This window comes from Gadus chalcogrammus, chromosome 22, assembly GCF_026213295.1.
Source record: "Gadus chalcogrammus isolate NIFS_2021 chromosome 22, NIFS_Gcha_1.0, whole genome shotgun sequence".
NCBI lineage: Eukaryota > Metazoa > Chordata > Actinopteri > Gadiformes > Gadidae > Gadus > Gadus chalcogrammus.
Window position 1 is genome coordinate 10040384 of NC_079433.1, and position 26313 is coordinate 10066696.

The 26313-nt window shown below is 47.5% G+C and overlaps 1 protein-coding gene across 8 annotated transcripts in view; it reads left to right on the forward strand.

The window, feature by feature from the left end:
* Nucleotides 1-26313, forward strand: part of LOC130376319 (microtubule-actin cross-linking factor 1, isoforms 1/2/3/4/5-like) — a 113892-nt gene that overhangs the window by 61676 nt on the left and 25903 nt on the right. For 6 of the 8 annotated variants that reach the window (XR_008893975.1, XR_008893976.1, XM_056583562.1 and 3 more), the window contains 17 exons: nucleotides 3081-3142; nucleotides 7490-7579; nucleotides 8415-8516; nucleotides 9381-9458; nucleotides 9948-10040; nucleotides 20060-20226; nucleotides 20357-20469; nucleotides 20816-20922; nucleotides 21254-21373; nucleotides 22126-22221; nucleotides 22602-22729; nucleotides 23220-23313; nucleotides 23869-24023; nucleotides 24354-24639; nucleotides 24833-24961; nucleotides 25213-25290; nucleotides 25990-26151. Coding sequence is in view for 6 of the 8 variants with exons in the window: in XM_056583562.1 (XP_056439537.1) it covers nucleotides 3081-3142; nucleotides 7490-7579; nucleotides 8415-8516; nucleotides 9381-9458; nucleotides 9948-10040; nucleotides 20060-20226; nucleotides 20357-20469; nucleotides 20816-20922; nucleotides 21254-21373; nucleotides 22126-22221; nucleotides 22602-22729; nucleotides 23220-23313; nucleotides 23869-24023; nucleotides 24354-24639; nucleotides 24833-24961; nucleotides 25213-25290; nucleotides 25990-26151 (2060 nt within the window). In the remaining 2 variants the exon portion in view is untranslated. Of the gene's footprint in view, nucleotides 1-107; nucleotides 678-3080; nucleotides 3143-7489; nucleotides 7580-8414; nucleotides 8517-9380; nucleotides 9459-9947; nucleotides 10041-20059; nucleotides 20227-20356; nucleotides 20470-20815; nucleotides 20923-21253; nucleotides 21374-22125; nucleotides 22222-22601; nucleotides 22730-23219; nucleotides 23314-23868; nucleotides 24024-24353; nucleotides 24640-24832; nucleotides 24962-25212; nucleotides 25291-25989; nucleotides 26152-26313 lie in introns of those variants that run through there. The other 2 variants (XM_056583566.1, XM_056583563.1) reach the window with 2 other exon arrangements.

Genomic DNA, 26313 nt, shown 5'->3' on the forward strand with positions numbered 1-26313 from the left:
TGAGGCAGCGGAATAGTGCAGGAAGAGTAGAGAGCATGAGAGAGGGAGGGAGAGAGAGAGAGAGGCTGTCCTTTCTAGTTCTTAGGTGGGCGGAGCACAGACTTTGACACACACTCGCATTCGCACACACGTGTGAGGGCGATTTTGAGAGGGAGAGAGAGAGAGAGCGGGGAAGAGCGAGAGAGAGCGAGCAAGTTAACGTCACGATGCACCGTCAAAGAATGGTTGTAATGGCAGCGACAACACGGACTGCAGAGAGATAGACCGTGAGAGAGGGAGAGAGAGAGAGTGGGGAGGAGGAAGAGTGGCTGGTGGGCTGACAGCTGTGGAACAAGCTTAGTCTCTCTCTGTCGCTCGCATGCTGACGTTGTGTACAAACTTGAAGTACCTGCTCCAGCTGCCCTTAGCTAGCAAGGAGAGCCGGTCTGCATAGCTAGCGCCGCCGGAAGAAGAGGACATCTTATAATTACACCTGACCTCTCGGCCGTTCCCGGAGCTCTGCTCGCTGGCACACACGGGGCCATGTGGACCTGTTGACCGCAGCGGGCAGGAGAGACCGAGAGGGGACACAACACAGGGTTTAAGAGCGAGAGGAACAGCATGGTGGAGAATGTGGCCCGACTATAGGAATGAGTGTGAGCTCAATGCTCACCTGTACTCGCTCATGTGCTGTGCAGGTCAGTGTCTTGGCGCGCAAACAGACTTGTGTGTGTGTGTGTATGTTGGTTTGTTTGTGTGTGTATAATTGTTGTGTCCTTGCCACAGAGGAGCTGGCACAGGGACTGCTGCTGTTGTTTACATACTGCCGGTGTGCAACGTGCAGCAACAGAGGAGTTGTCAGCACGTGTGTGTGTGTGTGTGCGCGGCAAGTTTGAACAGTGCAGATTTGTTTACAGACCGCTGACACGAAAAAGGCTGAATATGGTCTCGTCAATTAATATAGTTGTGGAGATGATTGATAAGGTGTGTGTGTGTGTGTGTGTGTGTGTGTGTGTGTGTGTGTGTGTGTGTGTGTGTGTGTGTGTGTGTGTGTGTGTGTGTGTGTGTGTGTGTGTGTGTGTGTGTGTGTGTGTATTATGTTTGGACAGTATGCAGGGATGTGTGTGACTCAACAATGGCTCTCTTTCTGCCTCAATGAGAGCCATTCTCTGACTGACACACACACACACACACACACACACACACACACACACACACACACACACACACACACACACACACACACACACACACACACACACACACACACACACACACAGCACTACATTATTGTGGTTGGCTGGAAGTCTGCACACACTTTACTACAAACCATTATCTTCCTATCTTTATTAGACTAATGGTGGCCACAGCTTGACTTCACTTCTGATTCAGTCGTACAAAGTCTGAATTACTTGCATGTTAAAAGGTGTATGTGTGTGTGTGCATGCGCCTGCCTCAGGCTATCTATGGTGGGAAGCAAGTCAGGTTTGTATAGAAGAGCATGTTGTAGTGGTGACACTATTGCGCAAGAGATTGTTGAAATCTATCTCCCTGGGGCCCTGCCCTAGTAAGTGTGTTTCATCATGTGTGCCTGTGCGTTTCACTTTGTGTGTCTGTGTGTGCGTCTGTGTGTGGGTGTGGTTGTGCGCACACTCTACTGAGGCTTACCTTTAACTAATTTAGGGATTTGACCTAAATCCCATCCGGCAATCCCTAATTGGATATCCCCTCTACTGTTGAAGCTTGCCTCTATTGAAGCTAGAGTTAGCATTTTGCTATGGCTGTTATAACACGTGGGAGAGCCTTAAAGAGGAAGTGTTGAGAGAGGAAAGGTGTGTGTCTGTGTGTGTGTATGTTGGTGTGTGTTTTTGTGTGACTGAGAGAAAGGGTTTTGGGGTACAAGCAGTTTTATAGAGGAGGGAGGAGTTCAACGATAGCTTATCACCATCCACATGGTTCCTCTCGTAACACCGTACTAGACACCGATGCCTTCTGATTTGCTAACAATTGTATACATAGAAGGGAGGAAAATCTCAGTGTGTAAAGAATGGTGCGGAAATCATGAAACACAATCTAATAATAATAGTTAATAATATCTTTACTATCATGAAATAATAGCAATTATTCGCGGCTAAGGTGAATGATTGTTTTAGTATATACTACACGTGAACACTCCAAAAATATAATACAATATATAATATTCTTTTTTTTCTTTTTTTATTAGCGTGACGAGATGACCGAAAGAGCGAATTTTGCGATGAAAACCATATCCGAAGATTGAGATCTCGATCATGGGATATTGCCCAATATCCCGAGATGGCGAACAAATCAAATTGCGACATCTTAGGAGGTTCACGTGTAGCATATGCTAATATAATATATCTATAGCTGGTGTATAATTATGAGTCATTTATAGAAGCATGTTGTCTACCATCAAAACAAATTGTTATTTGTTCTCTTCCTTTTCTTGCCTTTGTATTTTTTTATCTTTATTGCGGGATGTAAGAGGCATAATAACACACATGACATCACTCTCCTGTGCTTCAAGACCGTTGGTTTGTGATACGAGAGAGAGGAAAGAACGTGGAGAGGGGGTCTGTGTTTACTCTGTCAGACTGATACGAGAGAGAGACATAGATGGATAGAGGCACAGACAGACAGAGAGAGAGAGAGAGTGAGCGAGGGAGAAAGAGAGAGAGGGAGAGAGAGAGAGAGAGTGTGTCGAAGTGCAGAGGAGGCTGATGTAACACGGCCGTGTCCCAGCATGGGGTTCTATTCTGGGCCGGACGGCTTCACTCCTCGGGCCTGTGGGTGACGCAGCGCTGGAGCCCTGCCTGACTACAGCTCCCAGCCGACACCAGGCCTGGAACCACTAGAACTAAATAAAACATGGGTCTCTCTAGCAAAACCAAAGCAAATCAACATGCAGCCTTTCAGTCCGCCTTGTGTTGCCGAGGACACTCCTGAACCATAAGGATGTTGGTGTCATGTCCAAGGCGTCTACGTCCACGTACAAATGTCCTCACTGATTGTTTTGGCATGAGATCATTTAATTAAACTCTATTTCCATCCCTTCTCCCTTCCTCCCTCCTGTGTTCCAGATGAGAGAGACCGAGTACAGAAGAAAACCTTCACAAAATGGGTCAACAAGCATCTCATAAAGGTATAGTACCACGCTACAAGCTTCTTTCTGATTGGTCCACCTGACACTATTGACAGAAGTATTGCCGGATGTTTTGATAAATTAACCTTTTGACATGTATATCTATCAACCTAGTTAAACACAGAGCAAAAATGTAACCGGTGCTTTCCTAATGCTGTACACTGAGACGTATGTCAAGTACCTTGAAAGTCCCAGCGTGTTGGAAGTTACAGTCTGCTGTCACATGTTGAACCGACTTGACTTGACTTCAGTTGTCGTCATGGATACAGTAAATATCCGCTGTTGACATTCCGGGTGTAGGTGAAGGATCAAATGAATGACTGAAATGCAGTGAGATTGCAAATGGTTCAGTACTGCAGGTTATGTGCTTCTTGGCTCTGTTTGGGGTAAGCCCCCCTTACAATAAGCTAGTGATGATCAATGTGTGTCTTTCCTGGTCTGTCTCTGTGACAACACTCAGTGAGAGGGGAGGAAATGACTGCACGTTTTTCTACATGATTGACTGTTTACTTGGATTGCAGGCTTGGTCTATTGGCTAGTTGGTGCTGTTTTTATGCTGGTTAGCTGTTTATTTAGATTACTAGTTCAGGTTGTTGTATTGTTCTCTCATTCTTTGGCATCTGGCAGAAGAAAGTTGTCTTATGTTACAATATATTCATATGTCAGATACTAGGGTTAGAGAACACATTGAGATTTTAAATCTATTTTTCAAGGGTGACCTGGCCAGCATAAAGGGCTAGGGTGTCTAATTTTGACTGTTTGCTATCTAGCTAACTATATTTACTTCCACTGAAAATGAGAGGGAAATACTTTTAAAATAATATCAATAAATAAAGTAAGTAAAAATTATAAGTTGTAACAACCCATAAACTATCTTCATCAAATTTATATCCGTGTCGAATCCTTCTATTTCTGGATACAGCATATGAATTTGAAGTTATGTTGCACGGAATACTTGTCCCTCGTGGGCCGTTCCTCTTCCGGGCGACGCACATGTTTCGTGTCACGCACACATGCAACGCTTCATTCTGTCACTGATGAGGAGATACGTCTGACATTCTGATAGAGGAGATTCTATTTGACCTCATAACTCCGGAGCAACTGTTGGCACCGCGGTGTGTTAATGTCACTCTATAGTAGGCTAGACCGGCACAGCCCAGAGAGATATAGATAGATGAAGAGAGAGAGAGTAGGAGTGAGAGGGAGAGATACCGGTATTTCAAATCAGAGGTGGAACTTCCAGGTTCAGAAGTTGAATTCCTAGGGTAGGAGATGGAGGGAAAGTGGTGCTTCTTAATTTGAAAGACAAAAATGTTGCTCACATGACGTACATTATATTGAAATATTATACAATGTTAATAATAATTGTTGGACATTGTCCGTCATAACTGGCTTAATGCCAACAAGAGAAGTATCAACTGAATAATATGATTTTTAAATAAAGAAAGTGGAGGCAGAGCACCAAAGAAAGACATAGCAAACAAACCATTTTTCCATCTTATCAAGATTGAAACCTAGCAAGGGGGAGACAACTTTATTTGTCTAGTGACATCATCATTCCATTCATTCCTTCTGTTTCACACTTGTTGAGTCTTACATAAGCCCTCAGCTGGACAAGTATCCGGTATCTGATTGTCAAAGGCTTTGATAGGCCTGTTCACCTATCACATTGACAAATGTAGTTAAACTGTGTGTGTGTGTGTGTGTGTGTGTGTGTGTGTGTGTGTGTGTGTGTGTGTGTGTGTGTGTGTGTGTGTGTGTGTGTGTGTGTGTGTGTGTGTGTGTGTGTGTGTGTGTGTGTGTGTGTGTGTGGGGACAACAACAGAACAAGCCCAAACAGTGGCCTTCCTGTTAAACATAGTGACTGTTCTTAAGGCTGCTCTGGAAGTGACTAAGACCCAGAGACTTGTTTCCTTGCCAGGACACACTCATACACTCTTACAAAAAGAGAGTAGCTGCAAGTTGTGACCCAGTGTGTTGGCTAAGGTTAGAGGTCATAGGTCGGAGGTACTGGGTCCAATTGATGACGTCACCAGATTTATAAGTGTATCAATCAATCAATCAAGCCTACCCTAAAGTACTCAGTGGACTGTACTATCAGATATAATCTAGCTATCATTTATTTGGCTAGAATCTGAAATATCTTGTGATGGCTCAAACCTTTAACAACACAGCTGCTGACAGTAAATTAAGTGTGTCTTGGGTCCACTTGAGGTTTGTTGGTCAGAACTGTGGAGAACAGATGTGTTATTACTCGGCCTTACTACACAAAAAAAACTACTGTAAAAGTAGAAAAAATCTATGGAATATGTGGTACTGCTTAGGCTTACCACAGTCATAATTAAGTCACATACAATTGCTACACTGGTCGATGCATTTGCTAAAGCATCACAGTAATTCCAAGTAAATCAAACAATCCTGTTTTAATTAATCTCAGAATCAAATACAATACATATTTGTCTGAATGCTTGAGTTAAAATTAATTTAGCAGAACAGCTGAAGGGAGCTGAACGCATGAACGCACCAGTACACAGACACACAGATGCACCCACAAAATCGTACCGATGTGTTAAAAAATATACTACTCTGAATTTGTGTCTATGCATGAGCAACGATTTGAATTGCCATCAAACAAGATACACATCATACTGCTACAAATGATCCTTAAATTTATCCTTTACAAATGTCCAAACTTAAAACAAGATTTTTCACTATCCCATTATTATTTTGTCAATCTGACCTGGGGGGGAAACTAATTCCCTAAATGCTTGCCTCAGCATTGTCAGAGTTGAGGTTGGAACAGACATTCTGTGAGGGTTCACGTAGATGCAGGGAAGTTTATGACTTATCTTTGATCTGTTACCCTTCTGAACCCAAATGACAGTGTACTACACACAAATTTAATCAATAGGATTAATTATTAAAACACACAACTGACTGTGTAACCTTACCTAACCTCCCCCCCACACACACACACACACACACACACATACATTCAAACCTCATTTCAGTTGGCGATGTCAGAACTGTGCTTCCTGCGTTTAATTAACCCTAGTTTAAGTTTTTTGTCCCCTCCATGACAACACGCAGACCATCAGGGAACAGAGGAATGGGGGGAGGCAGTGAGGGGGAGGTGGCGAGAGGGAAAGGAGTGGAAAGTATGAGAGAGATGTAATAAGTGCACAGAGGAATAGGCAGTAAGCCTTGGTGACATGATAATCCAGGACAGGATGGACTAGAAACCACTCCCAATAGGCCTGTTAAGCACTAATGAAGCCTCTTGGGAAGGTGTGTGTCTGGTAAAGATAAAATGGTAACTTCATTAATACAATCATTTTGTGTAGTGTGAGAGATACTAATAAATGCTTGTTGTCATTTATTATCCCAGCTCAGGTGATCCCTATTAGCCTAACGATGTAACTAAGTACAGTGACCTAACGAGAAGTCAAACTGGAAATGTTAATCTAGTGTTTGGTTTTTATCTGTTGATTTATGTTCTGTTTAGACTAAAGGGTTGCTGCTACTGGTTAACCTTTGCGGGCCATGTTTCCCCCTAGTGTTAGAATGTGGTACTGTTATATGCTGTCATCAGGGCAGGACCATTTGACACTTGCTTGTAATCATGCTTCTCAAAATACACAATGGCTAAAGTAGTTTTCTAAGGATAACTATATTTAACAAATACACAATGGTAATAACGGACTGATTTATTGTTTAACTAATCTTAATTTCTTAGAATCTAAAACTAAATCTGGATTTTATTGTAAAACAGCCTTATAGCAGAATCCAAGGTTGCCTATTAATCTCTTATCCCTGCTCTATTCCCCCATCAATTATTCATGTTGGTATGTCCCAGAGCTCTTTATGCTGCAGTAGTCAGCCGAGTGGCCCATCTAACTGTGGTCAGGAAGAAAATAAAGTCTCTGACATTCTCCAACCCTGGTGCGGGGGCTCCACTGGTCTAAATGCTGAATCACCGATACCCTCGGCTAGAGGCAGTCCCGCCCGTTAACCGATGTGACAGGGGGAGCAGCGGTCACAGCTGGTGCTGAGTCTGGGTTTCCATGGCAACCACTGATAGGGGTTGCTGTGGTAATCATTGTGGCAGTAGTTGTCGGGAGCAGAGTCGACATCTGTGGATTTGCGATGCTGATTGCCTCTTGTATCTTAACTTTCTCCATCCCTCTTTGTTTTGCAATTCCAACTATATCCAGATTTTGGCTTTTCCCCTGTATTCATCCCATCGCACTCTGGACTTTTGCACAGCAATACTTAAACATTAACATAAGAGTATAATTGATTAAAGATTGATGATGCTATGCTTGCAAATTTCTCTCTCTCTGTCAGGTGAGGAAGCACATCACAGACCTGTACGAAGACCTGAGGGATGGACACAACCTCATCTCCCTGCTGGAGGTCCTCTCTGGAGTCACCTTGGTATGAACACACACACACACACACACACACACACAAAGACGCACACACACACATTTGCCTGCAAATGCACACACTGATAAAGTGTTAGTTTACAGTCATTGGTGAGTACAAATCTTTGAATGCGTACATAATAAATGTGGAGTTTTTACACACTTTCACTCAACAGGTACTCAAAGTAGCATCGGAGGTAGCCACTACAGCTACCTGTATAGAACAAAAACACAGACAACAAACAGACCATTATTACTACGGACTTGTTATTATTTAGACACAAGTGTGTTTGCCACTGTTGTTGTGCTGTAGTGACCGTGCTGACAGTGGTTGTTGTTGTTGTTTCCTGATGATGTGTTGAGTCATGCAGTCCCAGTGCCTCCCAAAAACACATTATGGTGCTGTCTGACAGAATAGCCGGCGGGATGAATCCACTGCTAGCTAGAAAGGGCACCAGGGAGACGCCTCTATAAATAGGGCATTAACAAGGACATTGGAAAAGGAAAAACTGTGGAAAAAATAATGAAACTAAGGAAATTAATAGGACATAAATCATACATTTTCATACGTTCAGGGGGATTATACCTAGCCATAACATGAAGTATGTTTATCTCTAAGAAGTGGGTGTCTTCATATTATTTCTTTCTATATATAATCAAAATTTGATCCAAAAAAAGTGTCACTCTAGCCCCCGCCCCCCCCCCGTTCAACCTCTCCACTGTCTGTCTATCGTTCACTTTCTCTTTCCTGCCTCTCTTTTCAAACTGTAATTTCTTCATGCCATACTTTCTCTACCCCCTCCGCCATTACCATGTATCGACTCCCCATCTTTCTGTTGCCATAGCAACTCAAGAGTGGCCCCGTGTCGACTAGGGCGTACGTGTCCCGCGCCCCCCCTCCCATCTTGATCGCAGGGGAGGATGAGGAGCAGGAAGGAGCTCAAGGAGTATGTCGGACCGCGCCCCCCCCCCCCCTCCCTCTTTCCATGGCATCCATACTCACTCCTTTCCCCGAGGATGAACTCTCACCCTTGAGCTTTGACCTTCACCTGGGGCTGGGGTTTGGGGCTGCATGGTAGTGCTGCTGTTCCAGTTGTGTGCTGATATCACTCCAGTGTTGAACATCCAATGGTAGTCTATATTGAATCCATGTTAAATAATTGATGAATGATGAGATATCATTGAATATCCTAGCTCTCCCTTTTAATCGGCATATGTATAGTTTTTATCGGCATAGTTTTCACATGCAGTTTGATAACATTGCCTGACTCAGCTCATTGGCAGCCATGAAGTAGTCCTCTTCTCTTGACATGGCTGGATAGTTGTGCGGTCATTTAACTGAACAATAGATGCTCTTTCCTTCTCATGGTTCCCAGCATGGTGTGAAGACTCACACAACCGCATAGTTGCACCTGCTTGTATTAAGGAACAAGTGTGTATCTGCATCAAAGTGTGTGGGTCACAGTGTGCAGTGTGTGCTCTGGTCCGAACTGTTCAAGTCCTTTGCACTGGCTATGTTTGACTTTTCTCCTAACAAGATGACACCTAAGGATTTTCAAATATAATGGCATGGTTTGATGTGCAGTGTTGTGGTTCTGCCCTGTCTTCAACAGGTCTTGTTGAAGACAGCGCCCTCTAGTGGATAATGAATATCACCACACCTTCACTTTTTGACCTAAATGTGCTTGGAATAGGAAAAAATGTCTGCATTGTCTTGTTGCCTGCTGTCAAGATACAATTGATAGTGGTCAACTTTCAAGATACAATGCTTGTTTGGCTTACTTTTTCTGCCTTGATTTCTTATTTTTTAGCCCAGGGAAAAGGGCCGGATGAGATTTCACAGACTGCAAAATGTGCAGATAGCCCTGGACTTCCTCAAACAACGACAGGTACATGAGTCTCTCTCTCTCTGTCTCTGTCTCTGTCTGTGTGTGTTTTTGTCTCTCTCTCTCCCTCTGTGTGTGTGTGTTTTTCTCTCTCTCTCTCTCTCTCTCTCTCTCTCTCTCTCTCTCTCTCTCTCTCTCTCTCTCTCTCTCTCTCTCTCTCTCTCTCTCTCTCTCTCTCTCTCTCTCTCTCTCTCTCTCTCTCTCTCTCTCTCTCTCTCTCTGTGTGTGTGTTTTTGTCTCTCTCTCTCTCTGTGTGTGTGTTTTTGTCTCTCTCTGTGTGTTTTTGTCTCTCTTGCTCTGTCTGTCTTATATGCTTGCATGTATTTTAATCTATCTTGACCTTGTATTTGTATTGTCTTTTAGATGGAACTTTGATTGTGGAATAAAGTATTCATTCATTCTCTCTGTTTCTGTCTCTCTGTATCTCTCGCTGTTTAATGCTGTCAAACAAACAAACCAGGCCCCTAAATCCCGGTGGTTTCTCTGTTTCAGGTCAAGCTGGTGAACATCAGAAATGATGACATCACAGACGGCAACCCTAAGCTGACCCTGGGTCTGATCTGGACCATCATCCTTCACTTCCAGGTCAGTCTGCTGCTTCTGATTGGTCGCGAGTGGTTCATGGCTGCGCTCTGGGTCCTCACTCATGAGGGATCGCACCCTGGCTGATGGGGTTGGATGGATCAAGAGAGCCATGATGAGCGGCTCTCTAAAATTATTGGGGGTTGTTTCCATGGAAATAGGATTTTTGTCGCTTTTGAGTTTCTGAGGTTCCAGATGGAACAGCTGCTGAACAACTACTGCTCAGCATGTTAGTTTTGTCTCTAAAGAGTCGGTTTCTGCCAGCAAAGGTTTAGTTGTGTGTAGTGACATAACATGAAGGGTTGCTGGTTCCACAGCTGTGCGTGTGCACATGCCCATGCACGTGTGCAGAGGATATTTCTGTCTGTATTTGCTTTTGCCCTTTGTGTTTGTAGTCCGGGTACACAAGGTAGCCTTTGGCCAGTGTGACATCGAAGTACATGCAAATCCTTCCTCCAGTCCTAACCCTTGCTATTATTCGCATGTAAGGCAAACCACAGTACACCCAACTGATCTGGAGGTGTCTGTAGTGTAACGGTTCAAGGCAAGCCTTGAGGACGGTGTGTTCAGTTCACGCTGTGAACCAGAGTCCTGCTCTAGTTTAATTCACACTGAATATCCATGCGGCACTGCTGTCGTTCAATGGAGGACACATTTTATGAATGGGAAAATCATCATTTTTACTTGTTTGTGGATATGGTTACTTTAGGTTTTATTCCGTCAACAGTCTGCTGCTGTTCTTAAGGGCGACCACTAGAGTGCACTGTGCAGCAGAACGCTGTTTGACGTCACCACTTGTCAAGGTGACACAGAATGGAAAACACGTTGCCACGGATACTGAAGGAGGGGCACATGACTCTGCAGCAGTCAATTGAAACAGCATGAGTCAGCGAGAGAAGCCCTGAGCGAGATAGAGATGGAGAAATGGAGAGAAGGAGGATATAGAAGCAAAATTATAATCAAATCTGTGCACAGATTTGATCATAATTAAAATAGCAAGAGATAAATACATTTAGTCAAATTATTTATTCATAGTTATATGATTAAATCAGGGGGAAACCAAACTTAAACACACGCTCACCCACCAAGCTGTCACACCTCCACTCTTTGGTAATCCACAATAAATATCCATAGGAATACAATTTTTAATGTATGCAATGTTGCATAAACAAAATGTGACTGCAATTACTCTTTCCAACCACTAAGTGTCACTAGTCTCTCTTCATCTGAGTGGCAGCAGACTGCCAAATATTCCCAACCACTGGCATCTAAGGCTCTGGCTTTGCTGAAATGGCTGTCATACCTGCTGCTCTATTCATTTATTGCTGGCCTACTGTAGATTCTGGTGTATGCTTCTATACACCAGATTCTGCAAAAAATATATGTATTCCCAATGATTGTTGGCCTTATTTTAAAGTTCTGACACTTTCTTCTTGATGACCCGACGTTTTTTCTTAATTGCTTTTGCTGATTGTATAGTACAAACCGTGATCGTTGAAGGATTTACTTGTGGCCATGTATTTCATGTGCAGAGATTGGGCGAGTCTGTTGTTGAGGTTTGCTGTCGTTGAGCCTAGCTTTTGGAGCTAGCTAGCTGTTGCTGCTGGTGAGTTTCCCTTCTGGGAAATGTCTTGCCGCTGTTGAAGAAGATTTACTGTGATGCCTGATTTGTGGTTCAACATCGGGCCAAAGTGTGTGTGTGTGTGTGTGTGTGTGTGTGTGTGTGTGTGTGTGTGTGTGTGTGTGTGTGTGTGTGTGTGTGTGTGTGTGATGAATCGGGGTGTGCGATGGACCCAAGCAAGTGTGTGTTGAGTGTCGCTTCAAGTGTGGGTGTGTGTCATCCCTTTAATCCTCCTCATAGTTTCTCTTTTCTTCCTTTAATCTCCCCTTTGCACTCTATAAGTCTCATATAAAATCTGCCTCTTCTCCACCTCCTCTCCTCCTTTGCTTCATCCCTCCCTACTTTTTTTTTTACATGACCACAAAACCTCTGGGGAGATGGAAAGTTGTATCAATGTTTAAGAGAGAGAGAGAAGGAGAGAGGGAGGCAGAGAGAGAGGGAGAGGGAGGGAGAGATTCTAGTGAAATTGATTGTATCGCTCCTTGGAATCATTCCCGGAACACAATAGTGTGATGCTCATCGCATTCTCCTTCTTTTCCCTATTTCTCTCTTTCTTGCATTTTCGTTGGTTCTTCTAATTCAACGGGGGATCTTCAGGTCGTGTGTGTGTGTTTGTGATATTGAAGGGTTCCCACAAGCAACTGAGACTTAAAGGGAGAGAGAGAGGGAGAGCGAGAGAGAGAGAAAAAAAAGACACGAATAGGAGGAGCACAGAGCTGGGAGGGGTGGAGAGAGAGAGAGCGAGGGAGCGAGAGAACGAGTGAGTGAGCGATCGAGCAGTACAGAGTGTGAAGCCGCCGCAGCAGCAGCAAGGAGATCAAAGCTTTTCCATCGCCCACCCTCTCTGTCTCGCTCTCTCCGGCGGTGGTTGAATACAAGGGATAAATTGGAGGAGGGAAGCCAGCAAGAGGGTAAGCGAAACGGGGCCGTCTGCTGTCACAGGAGCTCACGGCTTCCCCTCATCTACAGGCCTCTCCACATTCTTCACACCGGAGGAAGACACGCATGCAGGAGAGGGCTGACGGACAAGGACGAACCTGGGGACTGTCCAGATTTGCGTGCACACACGCATACATTCCCGCACACACAAAGACGCACACACACACTCTAAGGACACCTCTCGTGTGGACCAGCGCTATCGGAATGGATCAGTTCCAGGCGGAACCCCTTTCTACTTTTTAGAGGGACTATCACGCTCAGCGGCGGTGCGCTTCCTAGCAGGATGAAGCAGTGTTAAGCTGTGGCACTGTGGCTGTCGCGCTGCTGCTTCGTCGTACGTATTGTGCACGTTGTTCGGATTCCGGCTGGATTCTGAAACCAAACCGAGGGGGAGGGTCCCATCGCTCTCGACCCGGACAGGGCCTTGGACACGTTCTCTCCAGTCCCCTGTAGCAGACCGGTCGAGGCCAGTGGATCTCCTCGCTTCATACTAGTCTTCCGACCCTTTAAAGCTTCTTCAACCCATCCCTCCTCCTCTACCTCCGCCTGGAGACAGACGCGGTCCGGAACCAGCCACTGCTCCTGGCCCAGATGCCTCTCTCCTAATTAGACGTGGAGCTGGAGTTGGGAGGCTATAACGAGACACCCGAGGAAGTGGAGAGAAAGAGAGAGAGAGAGGGAGGGAGAGAGAGAGAGAGACAGAGTGGGGGTGCAAGAGTGTTGCTTCATCTTTCTTCCCAACCCCCTCTTTGTTACGACGTGATCTGCCCGATATCTCCCCCAACCCCTGCGAGACTGTATGTATTTCTTTGGGACTGTTGCATCGACGCACTGCACCACCTGATGAGGAGCACCTTGGCTTGACCCAGAGGAGGGGACAGAGGCAGAGGCCATTTGTTTTTGTGTTGCACTCCAACCCCCGTGGGTATTGTCCTGACCGACTTGGTGGAGGAGAATCTGAGATCCTGGGTTTAGCTGGGAGGCGTGCATACACAGGCATGTCTGGTCTGCCTAATCCTCTGGAGATATTCTGATGTAATGCTACCAGCGAGACTGCCCGAGCTGCATAACGGATATGCACACACATGGGTGAGTTCAGAAATCAAGGCTCCACAGGTAGTAAGAGTTTAGGCTTGCCTAAATTTTTTTGCGCGTGACTTCTTTTGGAGAAGTATTTTTTTTTTGGCTACGAGTTGTTGATCGAGCACATGCTTGAATTAAAGAGGCACTAACGCACACACAAACAGAGGATCTAGCATGTCAGCGGCGGTGCAGTTGGATGAGCAGGGAGGAGAGTTGTGGGAGGAGTGTGGGAGACTGGAGCCGGCACTCTGATTGAGTTATTAACAAGATGTCACTCCATTGGCTGGCTTTCCCAACAAGCTGCCGCATCATAGGCTGAGTGCACACTCTCCTTCATCTAGCCTCCTATGCTGGCAAAAGCAGAGACTATCTTTAGCGTTAGCATCAGAGTTTATCGACAGCGCTATCCATACGACTGCTAGGGCTACGTCTACCGCTACTACGACTAGTACGCTTGTTATGACTGCTGCATAATATTCAGTATTCTCATCTGACTTGGCCGGCGGTGAAGAAACAAGGCTACAGTTGCTACGACACATCAATATTTAATGTGCTTACATCACCACAAAGAGATTTGCATCGAAATCAAAGAAGAGCCGCGTCTCTGCCAGTGTAGCAGTGTGGATTGCTGATTTTTAAACAGCCCCGCCAACACTCCCTCCGTGTGATATCACGTGCACGGTTTGATGCCGTGCACCTCGGAATATCGCGGCGTCGAGCCAGTGAGATGAGACTTCTATTGATTCCAACTCGTCTTGCCAGTTTGCTTTCTGCATACACACACACACAATGACTCTTTAGAACACACACAACCTTTCACACATCCAGTCTTGCACACACACACACACACCACACACATGCACGCACACCAGTGAAGACAGAGCACACAAGCTGTGCCGTGGAAATAGTCCAAGCCTTAATGAGGAGTACGAGAGAGTGACTCTGCAGTGCATGGGTTTTCTCCCCATCCCTCTCTCTCTTTCTCTCTATCTCTCTGTACTTTGAAAAACACCACTGGCGCCCATGGACCTCAACTGGTTGCATCGCCTTTACTACCAGGGCAGAACCACAACGAGGACCAAGACCAGGACTAGGACCTAGAACCCAGGACCAGAAAGCTCAATCCCTACAGCCCATATTTATAACACCCCCCTCCTGACTTGACGATGTCTTGGTGTCCTTGACGACTAGCGTATGTCCCCGGTGACTAGCGGAATACAGAGTAAAGGAGGCCAGCACAAAAACACACACACGCGCGCACCCAGCAGAGACACTGGCAATAGGGGCTAGCTGCCCACAGTGTGGTGGAAGAGAGGACTAGAGGCAGACGAGGAAGAGAGAGAGAGAGAGCGGACCGAACAGGAGAGAGTTTTGACACGCAGCCCTGCAGCAGGGTCGGCGTCTCGCTGAACCAATGAGCACCCCGGGCAGAGGGAGCCTGACTGCCTCTCCAGCTCCGTGTGACTGCACCCTACGCCCTCTGTCTTTTTAAATATTCAGTGTCCCATGTCGACAAGGCAGAAGCTGAAGCGTCCCCTGCTGATTTCGCTGTTCTTACAGGTGTCTGGGTTGACGCGGGCAACTGTCATTCGTAACGCGTAGCCGCTCTGATCCGCCCCCTGTGTTGACCCCTTACTCGGCTGGAACGGCCAGAAGAAGTCTTTTAAATGGCGACTTGGAAACGGTTCATCCATTTCCCATATTTCCTAGTTTTGTAAAGCACTCGTTTTCTACTTTTTCTACCGGAGAGTGTTTGGGCGGACAGGGCCGACATGGGGAGCTCCATGGGTTGTGTTCGCCCCCAACGGGAGGATTTAAGTGGGGCCCCGCCCCTTTCGCCAAAGAAGCGCCTGCGTTTCAAGAGGAAGCGCAAGGGGAGGAAGGGGAGGAAGGGCGAGGCGGCCCCGGAGGAGTCGGGGCGGCGGGGGAGTCGCGACCCGGACCCCCGGGACGAAGAGGAGGAGGAGGAGGGCGAAGGGGAGAAGGCGTCCCTATTAGAAACGACCGATTCCAAAAACACCAGGCTCTGCTTCAGGGGGGTACCGGACCCCCGGTTGGGCCACTTCATGTCGTCCAGCAACACCCTCGCCCCTGGGTGTCACAGCGTCTCCATGGGGGGCAGCAGTCTGCTGGAGGTGACCCCCAAACCAAGCCCGGCGTGGAGGGGGGTGTTCTGCCTCCCGGGCCAGGAGGACACCGTCAGCGCCATCGTGGAGCTCTCCAGCCTCCCAGGCCAGACCCCCACCGCCAGGGCCCCTCCTGCCAGCCTGGCCCTGGGCACCGCCAACACCACCAGCAAGACCCCCCTGGGGAGCACCACCCCGGGGGGCGGCAGGGTGTGCCGAGTCAAGGAGAAGGTCCAGGGGGTCCTGGAGAAACCTTGGATCCTCCGACCCAAGAAGGAGAAGAAGGAAAAGGGGAGAGCGAGACAGCAGCAGCAGCAGCAGCAGCAGCAGCAGGAGATGAAGGAGGCTGGAGGGACGGGCGGGGGCCGGACCGGGGGCACCGCGGGTCTCGGCGGGGCCCAGACGGCCATGGAGAGGGAGCGTAAGGGGGTCATCCACATCCGGGAGGCCGATGGGAAGCTGTGCGTGGTGCGGACCGTCTACCCCAGCGACTACGGATCCCCCGTGTGGAGGGGAGACGTCGACGGGGTGGAGGTCCGGGCGGAGCCCCCCGCCCCGTCCCCCGTCACGGGGAACGTCCTCACCGTGCAGCTCTCCGAGGACGATGACGGCAGGGCCAAAATGGCCGACCCCGGTCAGGCAGTTTCTGCTCATCAAACAGGGAATCGGGAAACTACGACTGCTGCTCGGCAGTTTGACCTGGACACTCCGCTTGGCAGGCTAGGGGGCACTTCGTTGCTGGAGTCGGGCTACGCCAGCGACCTGCTGTTGACCTCCCCGGGCACTGGGGGCACCACGCCCAGTCAGACGGACTGGGGGGGCACCACGCCCAGTCAGACGGACTGGGGCGGCCTCAACACCAGCAGCTCCTCGGAGAGAGTGGACTCCACGGTGGAGAGTCCTCTGTCTCCAATACAGCAGGCACCTGTTAAACACCTGCCACAGGTCTGGAAACAGCTACCAACCTCGCTCTCTCTCTTTCTTTCTCATAATAGTTTTTTTTTTCATAATAGATTTCTCGCTCTCTTTTTCTCTCTTTCTCTCTTTCTTTCTTTCTTTCTTTCTTTCTTTCTTTCTTTCTTTCTTTCTTTCTTTCTTTCTTTCTTTCTTTCTTTCTTTCTTTCTTTCTTTCTTTCTTTCTTTCTTTCTTTCTTTCCTCCAAGATATTTTTGGGTTTCCTCCATTTCAGCCTGTGATAAAACCCCAAGAGCGTGTGGTTGTCATGCTGTCTTTGTTCAACGCGTGTGCTTAGTCCCTTATCATCAATGCAGACGGTTCTACCCCCCTCCCCTTCCTGTCCCTCTCCCCAGAGGCTAATCAACCCAACACAGACTGTCACCCCATTCTCTCTCATCTGTCATTCTCTCTGCTTTCTCAGTCTCTCTCTCTCTCATCCTATCGGTCTCTCACTCTGTCTCTCTCCTCCTCTCACTTTCTCTCTCCGCCTCTCTCTGTCTCTCACTCTGTCCCTCTCCTCCTCTCTGTCTCTCTTTTTCTCTCTCCTCCTCTCTATCTCTCTCCTAATCTGTCTTGCCCTCTGTCTGTCTGTCTGTCTGTCTGTCTGTCTGTCTGTCTGTCTGTCTGTCTGTCTGTCTGTCTGTCTGTCTGTCTGTCTGTCTGTCTGTCTGTCTGTCTGTCTGTCTGTCTCTCTCCTCTCTGTCTCTCTCTCCTCTATCTCTGATGCCCTTGTACCTCCGTCCCTTCATCTCTCCCTCAGCCGTGGCTGACAGTGTGCATTAGTGAGTGACGAGTGAAGTTGGTGTGTGTACTCTGTTGGTGCCAGGGATTAGAAAAACGGTGTGCTTGGTTTAAACCTGCACTGCAAAACATTCCCCTCGCTTCCATCACTTCACACGATGGAGTTGTAAAATAGTGCAGCTCTTATGCTACGCTCGCCTTGAAGATGAATGAGCTACGATAGCTACTGCAGTACAGTGGGAGAATACCAGGGAGGGTATATGAGGGAGGTGGACCGGGGCTTAGCAGGAGAGAAGAGTTGTGTGTTACTGTGTGTAGCCTCTCCCTTTACGTTGTACAGGAAGTAGAGAGGTGTTGTTGCGTTACTCTGTTTGTAGTGTCTCCTCTTAGGTTGTACAGGAAGCAGATAGGTGTTGTGTGTTACCCTGTGTGTAGCGTCTCCCTTTAAGTTGTACAGGAAGTAGAGAAGCGTTTTGTGTGTTACTGTGTGTATCATCTCCTCTTACGTTGTACAGCAAGTAGAGGCGTTGGGCATTACTGTGTGTGTGTGTGTGTGTGTGTGTAGAGAGAAACGCTGTGTCACGCGTGCAGCTAAGGACGATGAGACAGGCTGTTTAGCCCTCTGCCAGGCGAGCAGCTGCTGAGTAATGGAAAAAGGAGGCATCCAGCCATGTTCGTACACACACAAGTGCGCGTGCACAAACTATTGGTTTCACACACGCTAGAGAAAACAAATGGGATTGGTGCTAGACCAATTCGATCACGTTGCAGGGATAGAGAGGACCTACACGTTATTTTTCATAGAAATCTGTAAATAAACCCTCCAGGTGGTGAAAGTGATTTAATTTGGACCAGAGCCCCATTAGCAAAATTCTGACGCCGGCCGGGAAATAGATGAATTGAGATTTGGCCTGATATAGCACATGTTCACACTCTTGTTTGCAATGTGTGTGTGTTGCATCTCCTCATCTGAATAAATAGCGTTTTGAAATGCGCATACATCAACGGGTTAGCTACTGTGACTTTCCCCCCAGGGAACGTCTATCTCACACCAAACAGGGCATTCAAATCTCCCTGTCCCGCCTTCCATCACCTTTCTACCGCCTTTCCGTTCATCCATCCACGCATCCATCTAGTATCCCTCCTTCCATCCATCAGCTGTCAATTCATCACCCAAGCCCACCCCTATTTGTCTCTACTAATCCATCCATCCGGGCCAGGCACCCACCCACTCCTCCCTGTGTATCTGAATCTATATAGCCGTCCATCACTCGTTCATTCACTAATTCAATTCATCAATTCATATTACTCAAGAAAACATGCAGTTCAGGACAATACAATCAACCGTGACTGCATTATTATGTTGCTCTGTCTGTTCCTATTAAACCCCCATTCTCTCCACCCCCCCCTCTGCATCTTTGCTGTAGTTCCCCATGTCTATCCCCCCGCCCCAATGCATGTCTTCATATTAACCCCCAACGATCTGTGCTTCAAAGAGCCCACGTGGGGGGGCTAGTGGGGTCTGCCTGGGGGGGGTGGGACTGCTGGGGGTCTTAGATGTTTGGCTTTGTATTAAGGCTTACTTCAAGCATGTGGTGTGTGTGTGTGTGAGGGGGATGCACACACATCAGATCATTCTAGTTGGCTTTTAAGACGCTTAATTGTTATCCTATAGATTATTATAACTGAAGATATCCTCTCCATGCTACACATTCTTCAGGCTCTAGATGTCGACCCCTTTCTCTTCACCAATGAAGCCGTCGCCGTAGCATATTCAGGTCCCTGTCCCTGGAGGTTAACCGGTGCGGAGGGATAATTGGATCATCCTCGTGAGCATGATGTTATTTATGCCATGCATGTAGGCCTCGCCTCCGTCAATAGCTTAGCTGTAGCATTAGCCCGATTCAGTGTTTTATTGCTGAGCAGCGTTGGCTAAAACACAATGCTTCATGCTCCTTCTACTAGTACACACCAATGTCAAGATAACTATTCTGTTCATGCACAGGGACCTAGAGCAGTCTGTTTTATGCTTTATAATACTTCTGCTTCAATGAGCAAACATGAATGGAGTGAAATATGAGCTGGAGAGTACAGAGTGCTTAATAACATAGTTGTCCTGAAGAAACTGTAGGGGGGGGGGGTGGCGCACATACTGTGGTGATGACGAGGAAGACGGATGAGGTATATGAACGGAGACGACAGGTTGAATTAAAATGACCGAAGACCTTTAAGAGTTCGTGCCACAGAGACGAATCACCAACGCGTGTGTGTGTGTGTGTGTGTGTGTGTGTGTGTGTGTGTGTGTGTGTGTGTGTGTGTGTGTGTGTGTGTGTGTGTGTGTGTGTGTGTGTGTGTGTGTGTGTGTGTGGAAATGGATTTTTGTAAAGAACTATCCCCCGAAACTATTTATTTCATTAAGATTGCTTTTGTTGTTGATTTTCTTTGCAAGGTCCTTTTTTGAGAATGAAGAATTTAACCTGGATATTAACAAATGGTCTCTGTCTCTTTCTTTTTGTCTCTCTGTCTGTCTGTCTGTCTGTCTGTCTGGTCTCCAGATCTCAGAGATCTATGTGAGCGGGGAGTCAGGTGACCTCACGGCCAAGGAGAAGCTGTTGCTATGGACACAGCAGGCCACAGAGGGCTACCCAGGCCTGCGCTGCTCCAACTTCACCTCCTCCTGGAGCAACGGGCGCCTCTTCAACGCCCTGCTGCACCGATACAGGTGAGGGACGCACACACACACATGTATGACTGACACACACAAACACCCACACACACCCAGACAGACACACACAGACACACACATTTATGTGACACCCACTGATAACTGGTTTATATATTTCTCCCTCCAGGCCAGACCTGATTGATATGGAGGTGGTGACACACCAAAGTAACCGTGACAACCTGGAGCAGGCGTTTGAGATTGCAGAATCGCTAGGGGTGACCAGACTGCTGGACGCTGAAGGTGAGGCTGTGTTCCTGGCTCGTCCGGCTCACTGCATGGCTGGGGGGCTGATTTACTGATGTACTGGCCAAGGATTGGTTCAGTTGTAGCCTAACTAGTTGGTACTCCTTTTCGCATAGTAATAAGCACATCCTAATTACATAATAATCATTGCATAAATGTAATCAAATAATTCCAATTTTTAATTGTTGTCAGCACCACTTGTGAGACGCTTTGGATGATTGTATTTAGATTCCTCTACACTACTACTGCTATTAGCGATAGTCTTTATAGTGACAGTAACGATCACGTTAAGGTGTTCCCCTGTCTTTTCTGCTGTTAACCCTGGCTGCTCCCGCCCCTCCAGACGTGGACGTTCCCTCTCCGGACGAGAAGTCAGTCATCACCTACGTGGCCTCCATCTACGACGCCTTCCCCAAGATCCCAGAGGGAGGGGAGGGCATCCCAGCCCACGTACGTCACGCTGCCCCCCGCCCTCTGTACTTTATACAGACTCTCTTTAATTTGTCTACATTGTTTACTTCATCATATCATATTTTATGATCAACTCACTTTTTATGTTTGCTTTCTTTTTAATTAAAAATGGAAATATATTTGTATTAAATATTTTACATATTTTTGGAATTACTCTCATTGAGATAGCAACTATTTGGCTGTTTTGTTTTGCCGTTGCTTTTGTGTGTATAATAATAATAATAATAATAATAATAATAATAATAATAATAATAATAATAATAATAATAATAATAATAATAATAAAGTAACAATGTTCCCGTCCTATCAGGAGGTGGACCAGCGGTGGTCTGAGTACCAGACCCGGTTCTCCTCTCTGATGCAGTGGAGCCGCAAGCACACGGCCCTCATGGCTGACAAGAACTTCCCCCAGAACCCTGTGGAACTCAAGGTGAGCCCGTCTACTCCCCCCACTGGTGCCTTCTGAATATATTATTGAGATTTGGGGAGTCCCAATTTGAATAAATGAGGGGTGCTGAGTTGTTTGACTCCCCGTGGGTTTGTTTTTGGGTTCGATGCCTATTGTCATCAGCCCGCCTGTCAGCATTACTGACCTATACACCTCACCCCAATCTGTTTGTTAATGATCAGTATCTGTAATCACCATCTAACCCCATCAGCTCCTTTATCACCCCTATCTGTATTCAATACAAGGCACCAATTTAAGGGCCGCTGTAAAAGTGCCTTAATAAATAATTAAAAAGGAAAATAGCAAACCTTGCACATTATCTTACACGTTACTTGACCGATCAACCACTCAAAACAACCACTCAAACCAAGCTACGGTTTTCAGCTGCGGCTTCCCACTTCCCTTCACTTCCCTTTTTTCGTTCACGTAAAAAAACACATTCAAGGAAAAGGCAGGTTTAATCCGTCCCAGGGGACAGACGGGAGGTTTACTAGCACCGCTTTTGCATCTCGTCAGAGAGGGGTTAACGACGCTAATGATTTCCTGTGTGACTGTCCGTTCTAATATTGACCCCCGGTAAAACATCAATAACCCCCCTTCAACGTCTCCTCCATCTCTTTCTCCTTCTCTCTCTCTCCATACTTCCCACTCTTCGACCCCACCCCCACCCCCCCACTCTCTTCCCATCTCTCCCTCCTTCTTCTTCGTGTCCTCCGCTCCGTCTGTTCCTCCAGGCACTTTATAACCAGTACATCCACTTCAAAGAGACAGAGATCCCCATCAAGGAGATGGAGAAGAGCCGCGTGGAGCACCTCTACAAACTGCTCGAGGTAAAAGAGCCGGAATGGAGGGGAATGACGTAGGGAGGGAGGGCTGAGGAGGGTTTAGAGGAATGGAGCTGGTGCACACCACGCGCTCGGCTTTCAGTGGATCATGTGGCAGAGCCGAGAGGTGTGCGCGTGTGTGTGTGAGACAATAAGTTGTCTTTTATGGTGTGTGAGGTCATTGATCCCCGAGCGCTCCCACCTCCCCAGCTGCAGAAAAAACCCAGGAAACATTGTGTCATGGGAAAGGGCAAACACATGATGGTTGACGACGGCACTAATCAGCTGTTTGTTTGTGTAAGACGACGGCTACGCGGCAGCGAGGTCCCTGGTTAATCCTAATCATTGTTGTGGTCGTGTGTTTGTGCGTGCGCGTGCGTGTCCAGGTGTGGATAGAGTTTGGTCGCATCAAGCTCCCTCAGGGCATCCATCCCAACGAGTTGGAGGTGGAGTGGGGGAAACTCATCCTGGAGATGCTGGACAGGGAGAAGGCTCTGCGGCCTGCAGTGGACAGGTACACACAGAGTCACAGGCGTACACACGGCCCCCAGATTAGCACACAGAATTGAATAGTTCTAACATGCACACGGTAAGACATTGGGACACACATACACACACAGAGACACACATGCATCACACACATACAGACACACACATACTTGAGCATCACACACACATGCGCACACTAAGGCATTACACACACCCGCACGCACTAAAGCATCATACTAAACATACACACACACCCTTAAGAATCACACAAATTAAATCATCACAAACAAACTCAATAACAAATGGAACACTCACATGCATATTTGAAAGTTTCACACGCATACATCCTACATCAGTTACGGTATATAGATATTAACATTGATAACGAATGTGTGTGCGAGACACAATTACTGAACAATGCTTTGTAAGCCTGCCAAAAGCTAGTCATGCACGAAATTAATTAGATGAATCCGTTAACTGCTGTATGTCTGTTTGTTTTCTGTTCTGTCAAACAGGGTGGAGTTACTGCTTCAGATGGCCAATAAGATCCAGAACACGGCCCTGGACTGTGAGGAGAAACTCACTCTGGCCAAAAACACTCTCCAAGCTGTGAGTCAACACACACAAACACCAATATATAAATAGTACTCAACATAACGGACGTCCCATCACCACGCCCAGCTTTTACTCTACACTGTTAAAGCTAGCCTAATAACACCATCTTAATATTCCCCATCACTTTTCGCAATGAATATCAATTGGCTGGTCTGGAATTGATTTCCAAATATGGGCGCAGCCTTACATTGTTCAAAACACTGTGATCTTGCCTAATCCTTTTGAGGTAAAGCAAAAACTTATTTTTGCCTGAAAAATAGCCTTCAGTGTAGACTTCTGTCTATCTTTAAACAACTCTTCTATTTTTGAGAAAAACTGTTTTGATTGCGCGAAAGATGCAACATTTTCCGTATTTGCCTGTATTTGTCATATTGGTCAGACTGCTGCTCCTTCTTGGTCATGAATTTGAAGATGGTTCTGCAGAGAGTAACAGAACATAAAGCTCAAGATGGTCTCCCGATGCTGATATAAAGCAGCCATTTTTTTGCATAATGAGACCTTTGGTGGAAAATGTTGCAATCTCCCCCCCCCCCCTCCTGCTGTGTGCAGGACATGTCCCGCATGGAGAGCGGGGAGGGGGTCCAGTGTGAGGGCGAGCTGGCCTGCTACCTGCAGGACTGTGAGGGTCTCATCAGACAGCTGAACCAGGACGTCAGGGGGCTGCGAGAGGAGCGCTACTACCAGGTGGACCAGCTGGCCTCCAGGTGAGCGCTCAGGGAGGGAGGGCCGAGGCTGGGGGGCTGAGGCGTGGGGGCGGCACAAGTCAATATCTTGTAGGCATGGATGTCTTTGATGGGAATTTGATGGGGATTTGAGTCTTTTTGTTGTGAAAGAAAAGAAAAATCGATTCATGGTTGTGAAAGGTATTTCCTAAAGCCTTGGGAACTACCTGCATCGCGTTTACTGCGAGCTCTATCCATTGATCTTCATCGTGCTGCGAACGCAATACTAATCGACCAACACCTCCTGATAGCCAGCTTCCATCCATTCCATTGACTTCAAGCGTTAACCCGCCCCTGCCTCTCCGTGCCCAGGGTGTCGGGTCTACAAGAGGAGCTGGTCTCCCTCCGGCTGCAGTGCTCCAGCGTCTACAGGAAGGGCCACTTCTCCTCCCAGTCCCTGCTGGAGCAGACGGCCCCCAGGCCAGCCGACCGGGGCCTCTCGCTGGGGCAGACCCTGCTGGGCGCGGTGGGGGCGGTGGGGGCCGCCTTGCTCCGCAGACCCATGGCCCGCTCCCAGCTGGTGGCCATGTCGTCGTCAGAGGACGAGGGCAGCCTGAGGTTCATCTACGAGCTGCTGGGATGGGTGGAGGAGACCCAGGTGAGGCCCAAGCTGCAGCCGATAAATTAAAGCTGCACTTGCTCAAGGAATGCTGCGCCGACTAAATTAGAGCTGCACTGAACTAAAGATGCGACCATTTCAGGAACACTGGCACCTTTTTTCTCTTTGAATTATCACCATCCACCACAAGGATTTCTGTGAATTGTGTGTGTGTGTCTCTTTCTCTCTTCAGGATCTGCTTGAGGGGGCTGAGTGGGGGGCAGACCTCCCCTCGGTGGAAAACAACCTCCAGGAACACAACGAGATACACACCGCTGTGCAGGAGCTGCTGAGCAGCATACAGGAGGCGCGCAACTACCAGGTACACACACACACACACACGTGCACACGTACACACGTACCCACACACACACACACACACACACGTATACACACACTCGCACACACACACACACACACACACACACACACACACACACACACACACACACACACACACACACACACACACACACACACACACACACACACACACACACACACACCATGTAATGTGTTCCGCAGGCACACTCTTTAATGAGCTCTTCTTCTTCTTCTACTCTTGTCCTCCAGGGTAAAGTCTCTCCGAACTTCAAGAACAGCTACTGTGAAACCATGGCCAAGCTGGAGCACCAATACTGCAAACTACTGGTCAGTCCCACACAAACTCCCACCAAATATTCCCTTAAATATAAGGCATGTGTTTTTGCTTTGTCTGATGGATGGATCATGGAAGAAACTACTTTTGGGCTGTCTTTCCTATTTGAGTAAAAGGCCTTAAATATATGTATGAAATACATGCATTATGCACCTGCTTTGTTTCTCTATCGCTTTCCCTGGCTCTCCTACACTCTCGCTCAAACTCTTTGTTTGCACCTCTCTTGAACCCGCTCTAATCTCTTAAGACTCATAAACAAATTCTCTGTGCATCCTGTTTTTGTACCTTTTTTTATGACTGTGATTCTCTGTGTATAATTAACGCCTGTTATATGCCAGTGTGTTTGTCTTCTTGATATTGAATCTCGTCCCGCTAAGTATTGGGTGACATGCGGGTGTTAAACAAACTGACACTGTTGTTATATGCTGCACATACACACACACACACACGCACACACAATGTATTTCATACACTACCGCAAGGGCTATATAAGTACCAATCACGCAACACACCGGAGCAACACACCGGAACACCACGACTTGATGACACCACAAACATGACGCATTACAAAAAATCAAACAAAATGACAGAAGGTTCCTTTCACCCGTTGTTCTCCACCGACCCTGGCCCCGACACTGGTTTGCTCACCGCAAACATGTTATTTATTTGTGTGTGTGTGTACGTTGCCGTAGGAACGATCGTCATGGCGCCTGCGGAGCCTGGAGAGCCTGCACGGGTTCGTGACGCGCTGCACAGAGGAGCTGATCTGGCTCAACGAGCGGGAGGAGGAGGAGATGGCCTACGACTGGGGCCACGGGAACACCAGCCTGGACACCAAGAGGGAGCTCTACACAGTGAGTGGAGGGGGCAGAGGGCTGGAGGGGGCGGAGGGCTGGAGAGGGCTGGAGGGGGCGGAGGGCTGGAGAGGGCTGGAGAGGGCTGGAGGGGGCTGGAGGGGGCAGAGGGGGCGGAGGGCTGGAGAGGGCTGGAGGGGGCAGAGGGTGCAGAGGGGGCGG